At 44.3% G+C, this 12,110-nt stretch overlaps 1 protein-coding gene across 1 annotated transcript in view; it reads left to right on the top strand.

Annotated features, from left to right (window-relative positions):
- plxnc1 (plexin C1) overlaps positions 1-12,087 on the top strand; it is a 35,920-nt gene extending 23,833 nt beyond the window's left edge. The window contains exons 20-31 of the mRNA XM_080022335.1: positions 814-960; positions 1,875-2,043; positions 3,003-3,103; positions 3,657-3,732; positions 4,333-4,367; positions 5,017-5,112; positions 5,922-6,085; positions 6,944-7,091; positions 8,350-8,490; positions 10,432-10,506; positions 11,554-11,666; positions 11,941-12,087. Coding sequence (XP_079878461.1) covers positions 814-960; positions 1,875-2,043; positions 3,003-3,103; positions 3,657-3,732; positions 4,333-4,367; positions 5,017-5,112; positions 5,922-6,085; positions 6,944-7,091; positions 8,350-8,490; positions 10,432-10,506; positions 11,554-11,658 — 1,257 coding nt within the window. The 3' untranslated portion in view covers positions 11,659-11,666; positions 11,941-12,087. The remainder of the gene's footprint in view (positions 1-813; positions 961-1,874; positions 2,044-3,002; positions 3,104-3,656; positions 3,733-4,332; positions 4,368-5,016; positions 5,113-5,921; positions 6,086-6,943; positions 7,092-8,349; positions 8,491-10,431; positions 10,507-11,553; positions 11,667-11,940) is intronic.
- Positions 12,088-12,110: the final 23 nt, after the last annotated feature.

Here is a 12,110-nt window from a genome sequence, read left to right as displayed (position 1 = left end):
CTTCAGACAATCGAGATTACATTACATTACACTGCATTTAGCAGACACTATATCCAAAGCGACTTACAATTATTCAAACACAGACGGACGCAGCCATCAGGAGCAATTAGGGGTTAAGTGTCGACACTGAAGCCTGGACCCTGCATCTCCGTCTGCAGGTCAGCCGAGGTGCACGGTGTTGTTCTGAGATGCTGGCGTGGCTGTTTCCTTTTGTGCTCGTATGAATTTTGTGTATAACGTTTCATGTCCACTGGAAGGCCGCGTCACAATTAGTAAACCCAAATGTACAGAAAACATAGAAGAAATTAGTTTGTTTTTTTCCCCCCCAAACTTTATGTGAAAACTTTAGAACCCATAAATATGGATATGCAAATAGAAATCCGCTTTCGAAAACCTATCCACGAGTCGTGCTTCTATGGTTTATTGCCTGTTTGGAACCTGCCTCCCGACGGGAAGTTGGACAATTCAGCCAATCAGCGTGATTGAGGCGTTGAGGTTTGGGAGGCGTGGGCGTGGGCTCCTCTGTGACCCCAGGGTTACCCAGAACCCCCTGCGCCGCGTGGCTCTGCAGAGACGTTGACGCATAGCTACGGAGAAGCATGAGCCAGGGCTAACCATGTACTCGTCTGCCCGTGCGGCTCCCTGTGTCTCCCCCCGGTGGTGATAAGTAGAACTTCAGTGTGTATGCTCCATGTTCTCCATGGGGGCGGACTAGAACCCCTGCAGTATCTGGGTGGACATCCTGACCCTCCTCCAGCGTCTCATGGTGAAGGAGATCTCTAAAGGTCTCTCTCTCCTTCTCTCTCTGCTCAGGAGGGGGTGGGTCATCCCCTCTTCCTCCTGCTCGGTGCTCTCCAGCAGCAGATCTCTAAGGGGCCGGTCGACTCGGTGACAGAGAAAGCTCTATACACTCTGAACGAGGACTGGCTGCTGTGGCAGGAAGAGGACTTCAACACACTGGTTAGACACACACACACACACACACACACACACACACGCCTTCCTGAACACACAGATATAGAAAGCAATGCCAGCACGCACACACACACACACACACACACACCCACACGAGCACGCACACACACACACACACACACACCCACACGAGCACGCACACACACACAGACACACCCCTCCAAAACCACTTCCTGTTTTTTCCTTCAACAGTTTGCTCCCCTACATTTGAAGAATGTAGAAATAAAAATGACAATATTCAGGTAGGCAGTGGAAAAGTCCAAAAGTGTAAAATAAACAAAAACAAGTTTTTGTTTATTTTAATTGTTTAAAGTGGTTAATCCGTAAGATTTTTTTTCTTCCAAAAACCTCATATATGATACTTTATCTAGCTGCCACTTGATTAATGATTTATAATGTTAATATATACAGGATATACCCATACCAATAACTTCCTTCCTTCCATCCTATGCATTGAATTCCCTATATATAATGATTCCCTATATTGTGTCAATTTTGATATATTTGACCATTTTATGTTTTGTGTTTTTCGGCGATTTGTGTAAATTAGACTTTTTATTTCAAATTTTATTTGATTTATTTTCATTTGATTTGATTATTATTATTATTATTTTTTCACACTGTTAAGCATATTTTCACGCTAATTGTATGTAGGGAAACGTGCAAAATCTCACCACGACAAATTCCTCGTTATATGCGAATGTAACAAAAAAAACAAAACCCTCATTATTTTGTGATGATGACCGGCCGGCTGTACATTATATTACAGTCCATGTTGCCTCAAAACTTCGCGAAGCAACAACAAAACATCCGCCATTCTCCCAACGCGCGCACACGGCATGTATTGGTGCGGTTCATCTTTGCTTATCCACTGTTGTTTGTCTGGTTATCTGGTCCAGAAGCTGCAGGTGCTGTTTGCGGTGGGCGCTGACGGGGAGCTCAGCGAGCCGCTGGAGGTCCAGGCTCTGAGCTGCGACACCGTGGACCAGGTCAAGGCCAAGATCCTGGCGGCATTCCAGGCCAAGTTCGGCTTCTTCTACAACACTTCCCTCAGGGACGCCCACATCGGTGAGGGGGAAGTTTCAAGCTGGATTAACGCTGAATCCGAAGCCCCCGCCCCCTAGTGGCCGTCATCTGCCTGTGCCCAGATTTCGCGTCTTAAAATATGTCGTAGAAAATGGGCGTCGAGCGGTGGTTATTCTCCAGAACAGCAGAGAGTAGCTTACTTAGCTGGACATATACCACTTTCCATGGATAAAAGTTGAAAAATTATGCAAAGCTTTAAAGCTTGCGGAGCAAGTTTCGTCAGACAACTTGACGGCGCCACGCGCTTTCATGGCCTTTTAAGGATGCCTATGTTTTCTGTAGGGCTGGGCCATATGGCCAAAACCTTCTATTCCAATCACGATATACTGTATATAATGATCAATATAACACGTTCTCTATTTTCTATATATCTAAATAGTATGTATCTACGCTTTTAGACGGAAGTCGCGTTAGCCGATATCTGATTCCTTTCCACATATGAAAAATGTAAAAAATAGAAAATATACACAATTCACTGATAAAAAAGAGATTTATTAATTGTGAATATGGCGACATCCAACCTTAACGTTATTAATGCCATTATTTTATATACAGTATGTGACCTATTTACTTGGTTTTAACCCAAATTCCCACAGGAACTGTTCCGACCGCGTACTTTTAATAGATTCTTACAATTATACACAGTACATATACAGTATATATTAAAAAAAATGTGTTAGTCTCTTCCCTCTGTGTGATCAGTGTATTATTATTATTTTGAATATATTTTCCTGTTTTTCTAACGTTGTCTAATGTTGTTTGTTTTATTTTATTTATAAAGGTTTATATGAATTCATTTTACTGTTGGTTTGTTCCTCACAATTTAAAAATTTCTCATGAAGTAAAAAACTTTATTTTGTTTGTATAAAGCTCTCATCTTCAGGTGGTATACATGATTACATTTTATATATGAGTTTATACAATGTTTCCCTCCTGTGCAGAGTTTGAGCGTAACGGAGCGTTCGTGGCTCTGGAGGAAGTCGACGAAACATCTGAAGTTTTGGGGGAAGTGACGATGCTGAACACACTGAGACACTACAAGGTGAGAGGTGGGAGGAGCAGTGGGGGGGGGGGGGGGGGGGGAGAGAGAGAGAGAGAGAGAGAGAGAGAGAGAGAGAGAGAGAGAGAGAGAGAGAGAGAGAGAGAGAGAGAGAGAGAGAGAGAGAGAGAGAGATTGTCTGGCCTAAAATAACCAGGGGACAGAAGGAAGGATGGAAGAGAGGGAGGGGGCGACAGAGAGAGAGAGACATTTAAGTGTCTTTAGAAATGGCAAGAGATGGCTGGGCTGTTTCAGAAGGGAACCAAACTTACCAAAAGTCTGGACTTCTGCCTAAAGTCCGGACTTAAGTTGTGTTTGGTGAGGTCCGGTTCAGACGTAGGTGAAGTTTCGTCATCAAAAGAGGAAGAGCAGATCCCTGGACCGGGCTGGTACAGACGCATCAAATCAAAGATGAAGTCATTTCTGAAGTGATTTAGAAAAACACTTCCACTTTGACTTTTGTTCCAAAATGTGTTTTATTCTTATTTTTAGGAGTTGTCAAAAAATCCAGCTGTGGAAATATGTGAGCAGTAGTAATTTGTGCTCCTCTGTGTAGGTTCCTGATGGAGCTCTGATGAAGGTTCTCTCCAGAAGGATCCAGGCTCCTCTCAGCTCCCAGGGCAGTGTCAAGGGTGAGGAACTCTAACGTAAAGTGATGAACGTAAAGTGATGAACGTAGAGTCCTGAACGTAAAGTGATGAACGTAGAGTCCTGAACGTAGAGTCCTGAACGTAAAGTGATGAACGTAGAGTTCTGAACGTAGAGTTCTGAACGTAAAGTGATGAACGTAGAGTTCTGAATGTAGAGTTCTGAACGTAGAGTTCTGAATGTAGAGTTCTGAACGTAGAGTGATGAACGTAAAGTGATGAACGTAGAGTCCTGAACGTAGAGTCCTGAACGTAGAGTCCTGAACGTAGAGTCCTGAACGTAGAGTCCTGAACGTAGAGTCCTGAACGTAAAGTGATGAACATAGAGTGATGAACGTAGAGTGATGAACGTAGAGTGATGAACGTAGAGTTCTGAACGTAAAGTCTTGAATGTTAAGTCCTGAACGTAAAGTGATGAACACAAAGTGATGAACGTAAAGTCCTGAACGTAAAGTCACAAACAAACAAATGTAAGGTCCACACAAGTTTTTCGAAAATATTATTTAAAGATCTTTGCAGTGAAAAAACTGGAGTCAGCGATGTCTTTCTCTTTACCTCAGTTTGTTTCTCTTCGTTTCTCTCCAGATGATCAGAACTTTTCTGTCAAGTACTTCCACCTGGTAAGAGTTCACTAATGGATAATTAATGTTTTTATACAATAGATGTCATATTTTTATACAATAATATATGTCATATTTTTATACGATAACAGATATGTCATTTTTATACGATAATAAATATTTTTATACAATAACAAATGTTTTCTACAATAATAGATGTCATATTTTTATACAATAATAGGTCACTCATGTTTTTATACAATGATATACGTCATGTTTTATACAATAGATAATTCAGGTTTTTATACAATAATAGCCATGTCATCTTTTAACACAATAATATATGTCATATTTTTATAGAAAAATAGATATTTCCGTTTTTTAAACAATAGATATTCCATATTTGTATATCACAAATTAGTCCCAGTCAAGTAATTTGATTGGACGAGAGTGATATACAGAATAAAAGCAGACAGATAGACAGACAGACAGATAGACGGATCGATGGATACTTTATTCAAGCCTGGAGGGAAATGGCAGTACAAAATGCATAGGAAGAGCCTACAAAGTAAGTGATCAATCAAGTGCAAGTTTTATCTCAAAGTTTAATGTCATCTAATAAAGTTCAATGCGGTATCTTCCCCGTCACTGCAGCTTGGTATATGTGTTATTAAATCACCTCCTGGTTCAAGCTGCTCCTTCCTCTCAGATAGACCCCGAAGTGGAGGTGGACCAGCGGAGGAACCCAGAGAGGAAGAAGCTGAAGCTGAAGGAGGTCCACCTGACCAAGCTGCTGTCCACCAAGGCACGGAGCTCCTCCCGCGCCGCCATCTTGCTGCTCTAGCGGGGCCCCGGCGGCAACTTTTACAAACGGTTGCCGGCCACGTGTCGGGTGTTGGTTGCCACGACTGACTAAATGCATCATTTACCATGCAGAGCTTCGTTCTTTTTACCACATGAAAGGTGGTTGACATTGGCCCAAATCTGGTTGCCCCGGGGCAACTGGGCAACTGTTACCGTCGGACCCTTAAGTGTGTTTCAAAGTTCCCTATTCCCTGAACTATTTTTATTCAGAACGTAGAAAAAAAGAATTATGGGAACATAATTCTTTTTTTCTATTCTATAATTTGTCTCATCATTTTTTTTAGGGTTTATTGTATGTTGCCAAATGATTTTTATTTCTTAGATGTGTTTTAGATTTATTGGATTTTGCCCTTTTTTCTATTTTGAAGTAGATTTTTAGGTCAATTTTATATTGCCAAATATTTCCTTTTTTTTTGTATATTCCATCAAGCAATTTTTTTTGCATAATTTTTTAGGTTATATATTTATTATTTTAGGATTAGGATTATTGTATATTGCCATTCTTTTTCAAAAGGTTAGGTTTTTTTTCAGTTTATATTGCGAAAATTGTCTTTTTTGGACAATTACAAGGTTTATTACATATTGCCTATTCTAATTGGTTTGAGGTTTATTGCATATTCGTTTTTATTTGTGTTGCTACTTTATTCTTATTACGATGATCTGTCTGTTGATAGTTCACATTAGAGATAAACCTGTGCGTTATAAATATTCAATATAATATTATAATGTTCGGTTGCCATGGTGCTGCAGGTTGCCGTGCACTCTTATGTGGAGAACCTGTTCCGGGCAATCTGGGGTGCGCCCCAGGGCCGAGCTCCGCCCCCCATCAAATACTTCTTCGACTTCCTGGACGCTCAGGCGGCCATCTTGAAGATCAGCGACCCAGATGTCCTACACATCTGGAAGACTAACAGGTCTGTAAACATGATCAATAATGAAAAACATTGATAAAAAATATATGATCGATATCTGTATATCACAACGTTCTGTAGTGGGTTTTGAACAACCTGCCTGAGGTCCATGAAGGTGGGGTTTCTGAGGGCGTAGCTGAGTTCTCGGGGGGAGATCGCCGCCAGTCCCAGATTTGTATTAAGACCCCATAAGGATTAAAGTGGTAATCCGTGTGTTTATTTAAATTAATAATTCCCATATTGGATAAAAAAGACAGAATAAAATAACATTTAACTGAGGAAACCGCCATTTCATATGTTTGCGTTGCTCATGTTGCTCCTTCTATTTCTGCTGTTGGTGGCGGGGTCCGCCACATCGTCAAATTCCACTATATGGTTATTAGCAATTCAGACCAAAACAGTTGTTTTCAGATAAAAACCCCCTAAAATATTGATGTCACAGAGATGTCTGTGACATCTTTGCGGTACCATTGGTTGAGAGCAGAAAAAGCTCTTTTTGTTGCTGCTGCTGCTCTGTGCGGTGTGATTCCGTCACTTTTTAACGGAGCTTGAACTTTTGTCACTAAATTAACCAGTCCTTCCTGAATGGAAGATTTGAACTGTTGACGTGCGTGTGTGTAGCTAAATAAATGAGTATATAGAATGGTCGCTCCCTTTCGGGTATTTAAAGTGTTTTACTTTCTAACGGCTATTTCTGGTGTTCCTGTTTTTTCCTAAAACGTCTGGATAAATATAAACACATATTTATCGGGTCGTGTTAAAAAAGAAAAATAGCCGAACAAAAGGCTGAAGACGTCCTGCAGGGGGCTTTCACATATACATGTCTCCAAACAAGAGGTGACCTTTGACCCCTCCCCCCAGCCTGCCCCTCAGGTTCTGGGTGAACATCCTGAAGAATCCTCAGTTTGTCTTCGACGTGGAGAAGACGCCGCATCTGGACGGATGCCTGACCGTCATCGCCCAGGCCTTCATGGACTCCTTCTCCCTGTCCGACATGCAGCTGGGGAAGGTACTACTACTACTACTACTACTACTACTACTACTACTACAGTACCACCATCGTCAGGCCTTCATGGACTACCTTCTCCCTGTGAGACATGCAGCTGGGGAAGTTACCTAGCTGGGGAAGGTACTAATACTACAGTACCACCATTGTACAGGCCTTCATGGGCTCCCCTTCCACTGTCCGACATGCAGCTGGGGAAGGTACTACTAATATGGTACTACTACTACACTATAGTACTACAGTAGCTGGGGAAGGTACTACTACTACTACTATGGTACTACTACTACTACACTGTGGTACTACAGTACCTAGCTGGGGAAGGTACTACTACTACCACTACTACTACTATAGTACCACCATCGTCCAAGGTAGAAGGTAGCAATACTATAGTACTACTACTAGACTATAGTACTACAGTAACTAGTTGGGGAAGGTAGTACTACTACAGTACCACCATCGCTCAGGCCTTCATGGACTCCTTCCTGTCCCACACGCAGCGAGTACTACTATAGTATCACAGCACTACTACAACAGTAGAAATCTCTGAGACACAGCTGGGAAGGTAGCAGTACTACTTGGACTCTACATACTACTACTATTACTGGGATGTCAGTGTTATTATCTCAGTGTTTCTCGTCGATCTGGCCGATTCAGTCGTAGTGAACACATTTTTTTTTAATGAGTCTGGAGTCACTCCGGCAAAAGAGGGTATGTTCGACTCTCAAACTGAAAGTAATCACTGGTCCAAATTAAAGTCCAAGGTTAAAAAAGGTCGAGGGTGTTTGGCATGAATTTATACTGAATGTGAGCGATTTACTCTTTGCATCCCTGCTAATGAAATGATTCCAGTGAGAGTTCAGTTCCCGACTGGGAATCGAAACCGACTCTTCCTCCTCTGGTTCATGGTTCAGGAAGTCCTCCCTCGCTCCCCGTGCGCTATACCAACCAAACCAAACAAAGACTGACAAATGGAACGACTCTTTTTTTACCGATTGACTCGTCAAGAACTGAATCCCCCCCCAAAAAAAGAGTTGAATCTTTCGCGACTAATAGTTCTGACTGTCGGATGTAAACTTGCTCCGTTGGACACAGAGCTGCGGTTCTGCTGGAACTCAAACAGGTGAATTTGTGCAGCCTGGCAGTTTGGACCTTGCAACACAAGAGCTGGTTTCCATGACGCATGTATTTAAAGTGGGATTTCGAACGTTCCGATGAATCTAAACAACCGACCTGTGTATCTTTTACATATCTTTGTGTTCAGCACGCGCCCACCAACAAGCTGCTCTACGCCAAAGACATCCCCCAGTTCAAACAGGAAGTGAAGTCGTACTACAAACAGGTCCACGACCAGCAGCCAATCAGCAGCGCCCAATTCAAGGACTTCCTCCTGGAAGAGTCAAAGGTAACACCAGCCGCGGCGTCGATGCACCCGGGCCCGGGCCCCGCCCCACCAGGGGGCGCAACTGCGTTAAACGAACCAAGCACACATTGAGAAACAGCTGCGGCGGCCGTGGTGGCGGGGCCCCCGGGCGCGTCGGCCCCACGCCCGGCGCCGCCCTAAAAACGGCGTGGAGGGGGCCAGGATGATGTCGGGGTACCGGGGGTTCAAGTTATGATGCAATATCTCGTTTCCATTTACAATCAACGCAACCTTAACGTCCCTGTAAAGTGAAAACAAATGTGTTGTGAGTTTGTCGCCCCACAGGACAATGTGTTATTAACCACAGATAAATCTGAATTATTCAAATAATCGCCAAGTATAAAAAATTTGGGTTTAAAATCTTGGAGGGAGAGAGAGAAAAAAAAAAGGCAGTTCCCACACGATGGGGGCGTGTCCGCTGAAGACGCTAAAACCATGCCCCATCCCGTTAACCGTGTAATAATATATACAGTAAAGCTTCACTGACTAAGGTTCAGTAACTTCCATGTTTAAATGTTCTGTTGAAACCAGTCCTGTGTTTGGTACCTCGCCTCAAAGCGCCGCTGTCTGGCTGCAGGACCCCCGCTGCCCCCTGCTGGCTCCTCCATGGGCCAGGTCGGGGCTCCACGGCCTGCTAGCATGCAGCTAATGTCAACGTCACCAAACCCAAATATCCCAAACTCCGGGTTGTTAGCTCAGCTACTTTCACCACTGATGCTTGGATTCCCACGGTCAGACCTGGTGTTTACATCGTGTTTGGGGAGGGGGCGGCGCTGCCATGTATGGCCGCTCTACGTCACCGACTCATGGTTTAGCCCCGCCCCCCCCCCCCCCCCAAAAAAATTAGGACCACAAAAACGGTAAGAAACAGTTTAACGACATCGTTCAGGCTGTTCACATGTTTTCAGCAATGACTTTCTAACATGTATCATGTGTTTAGAAAACCATCTGAGTTCACTTTACAGGGACTTGAAGCATCGGCTGATTCCAAGCCGAATAATTTTGATATCTCAAACAAATACTAAGCCAGGGATCCCAAACTACAGGCCTGGGGGCCACAGCCGGCCCGCCAGACAATTTCATGCGGCCCCGCTACGTGGTGATAGTAGGGACAATTCTGACCCGCAAAAAATGTTGCTTAAAAAATGCTTAATTAATCCACACAAATGTACATAATTTTTTCAAAATATAAAACAATGACATTTCAGTGCATATACGTATGAAAGTATGTGTATGTGACGAATAAACATCTTGAATTAAAGAGATCATCAGAGAGATATTTCCAACAGGATTACGAGGCGGTTCACTAATGTGCGGGAGAAACAGAACAAAACAAACGGGCCGGTTTTCCCCTTAAAAAGGTCAACACGGGCCCCCCTAGAAGAAGACAAGCCGGCCTGGGGCCCCCGGGTGGTTTGAGTTTGGGAGCACTGCACCAAGCCGTCCCTCCTCCTTACGGCGGCCATCGAAAGAGGAGAATCCCAATCGAAACCCTCCTCCATGTGACAAAGAAACATGACAAAGAAATCTCAAGCCCACAGCCCTCGGAGCTCCGCCTCCCGCTCATCACCATCCGCAGACGTTCATCTGATTGGCGGGAGGTGTGGAGGGGGGCGGGGTCGGGGGGATTTGGGCATACAGAAAGGGGGGGCGCGCGGCGGGGGGGCCCCACGGGGATCGGAGCGGGCGTCGGCTCCAGCGAGTCAATCGGGTCCCGTCTGGTTGAGTCTTTCTGGCCAGAACCAGAAGCCGGAAATAATCAGGACTTTATATCGGGACACAAAACAACCAGAGGCCACGTGGCTACGCCTTCACCAGCGAGGTGCCCCCGCCCAGCACTGGCACCTTGGTTTGTTTCCCAGGGCCACGGGGAGATTCTGCCCGCTCATATTCGTCCCCCACGTTTGTTTCCCGTCTTTCCAGAAACATGAGAACGAGTTCAACGAGTCGGCAGCCCTGCGGGAGCTCTTCAAGTTCGTCCGGCGCTACCTTCCTGAGGTGAGAGCAAAAAGAACCGCGGCTTTCTGGACGTACACCACCAGGTGATGGAGAAGTCGGGATTTATTCAAAATATGCATTTTAAGATGGCCATTATTCATGGTTTTCTTATAGGCCAAAAAATGGTTAATTTCGATATCAAGGTGTTATACCATTTTTGTGCACTCTGCGCTGGTAGTAAAAGTGTATTTTTGTCCAAAAACAAGTAAATTCATCCATTATTTAGTCTTTGATCATATGGATTAATCAGGTTCATTTAATATGAAGGTTTTGTACCATTTTGGGACACTTTGTGCAGTAGTGTGTATTTATATTTTTAATTTGGCCTTGTTTTATTTTATCCTATTTTTCCAATAGACAATGGTCTAATACATTTTAGTATACTTTGAGGTATGTGTGTCCTTCACTACGTTTCAAAACAAATATCTGTACCTTTTACTCTGTACTACATTTCTAACGGTCACACTCCTTCCAGCAGTTCATTCAGTAAGTAAACCTTTATTTAAAAATGGACTTTGTAAGACGTGGCACAAAATAAACACAGTAGAATGAAATTAAAACCAGACCGAGTGGTCTTAAAAGAAAAATAAAGTCAAATCAAGAAAAGTAAAATACCAAAATTTTTTAAGCAAAAAAGACATAGTAAGCACGATTATTATAATTAATGAATGAGACCGGACAAAATTAAAATGTAAAAAAAAATAAAATCTGGATCCTCATTTGTTTTTAATAATTATAACACCACCTATGCTGCGTTTATTTTTCTTTTGTACATTTTAGCCATGGGGGGGGGTGTGTGTGTGTGTGTGTGTGTGTGTGTGTGGCCTGTTCTGGATTTCTCCTTGATCATATTGGTCGGCAGCAGCAACACGTTCCATTGCCGCTGCACATCAGTTGAACTTTATTGTCACGTGCATTAACTTTACAACAACTCGCCAGTGGAAGAATGAGTGAGTCGTCAGGTAAAATAACAGCACTAGGCCGCCGCCCCCCCCCCCCCCCCCCCCCGATGTTCCTTTAAGTGACCCCGCCCCCAAACTCCCCCAGATCAACCAGATGCTGGAGCAGAACGGCGCCCCCGCTGGCCTGAAGGAGCAACTGCAGCACGTCGCGAGTCTGTTCGACAAACTCAAGAGCTGCTCCTGGAGCTGAGCCCCCAGGTACGGCACGCCAAGTCTCACATTTGTAGATTCTTGTAAATATTCTCGGGTTTTCGGCGAACCCCAGCGTTTGGCCCGAACCTTGAGTCCTCGGGACCCAATGCAAACGGCTTCAGCCTTGAGGGGCGAGGTTTTTCCCGGCGCGCGGTTCGAATCTCGACCTGTAAACGGGCCGGAGCTCGGTCTCGATGCCCGAAACAACGTCCTCAGAAGCCGAAACTTTAATATTGTACAAATGTCTCATGGATTTCGCGCATGTTTTCGGCCCGTGCAGTGAGGAGTTACAGGGCGCATGGGTGAAGAGCGAGGTTCAAGCGGGCGTGGCTGCGAGGGGCGACGGCGGTCCAGGGGTCCAGGGAAGCGTCCAGCGCCACCACAGACACCACAGTCGACGATGTTGGAGAGCGCCGCCATCTTGCCGTCTTTGGATGTAAATACGCCAGT

This window comes from Zeus faber (assembly GCF_960531495.2).
Source record: "Zeus faber genome assembly, chromosome: 21".
Classification (NCBI taxonomy): domain Eukaryota; kingdom Metazoa; phylum Chordata; class Actinopteri; order Zeiformes; family Zeidae; genus Zeus; species Zeus faber.
The sequence above is the reverse complement of the archived record's forward strand: the minus strand, read 5'-3'. Positions and strand labels throughout refer to the sequence as shown.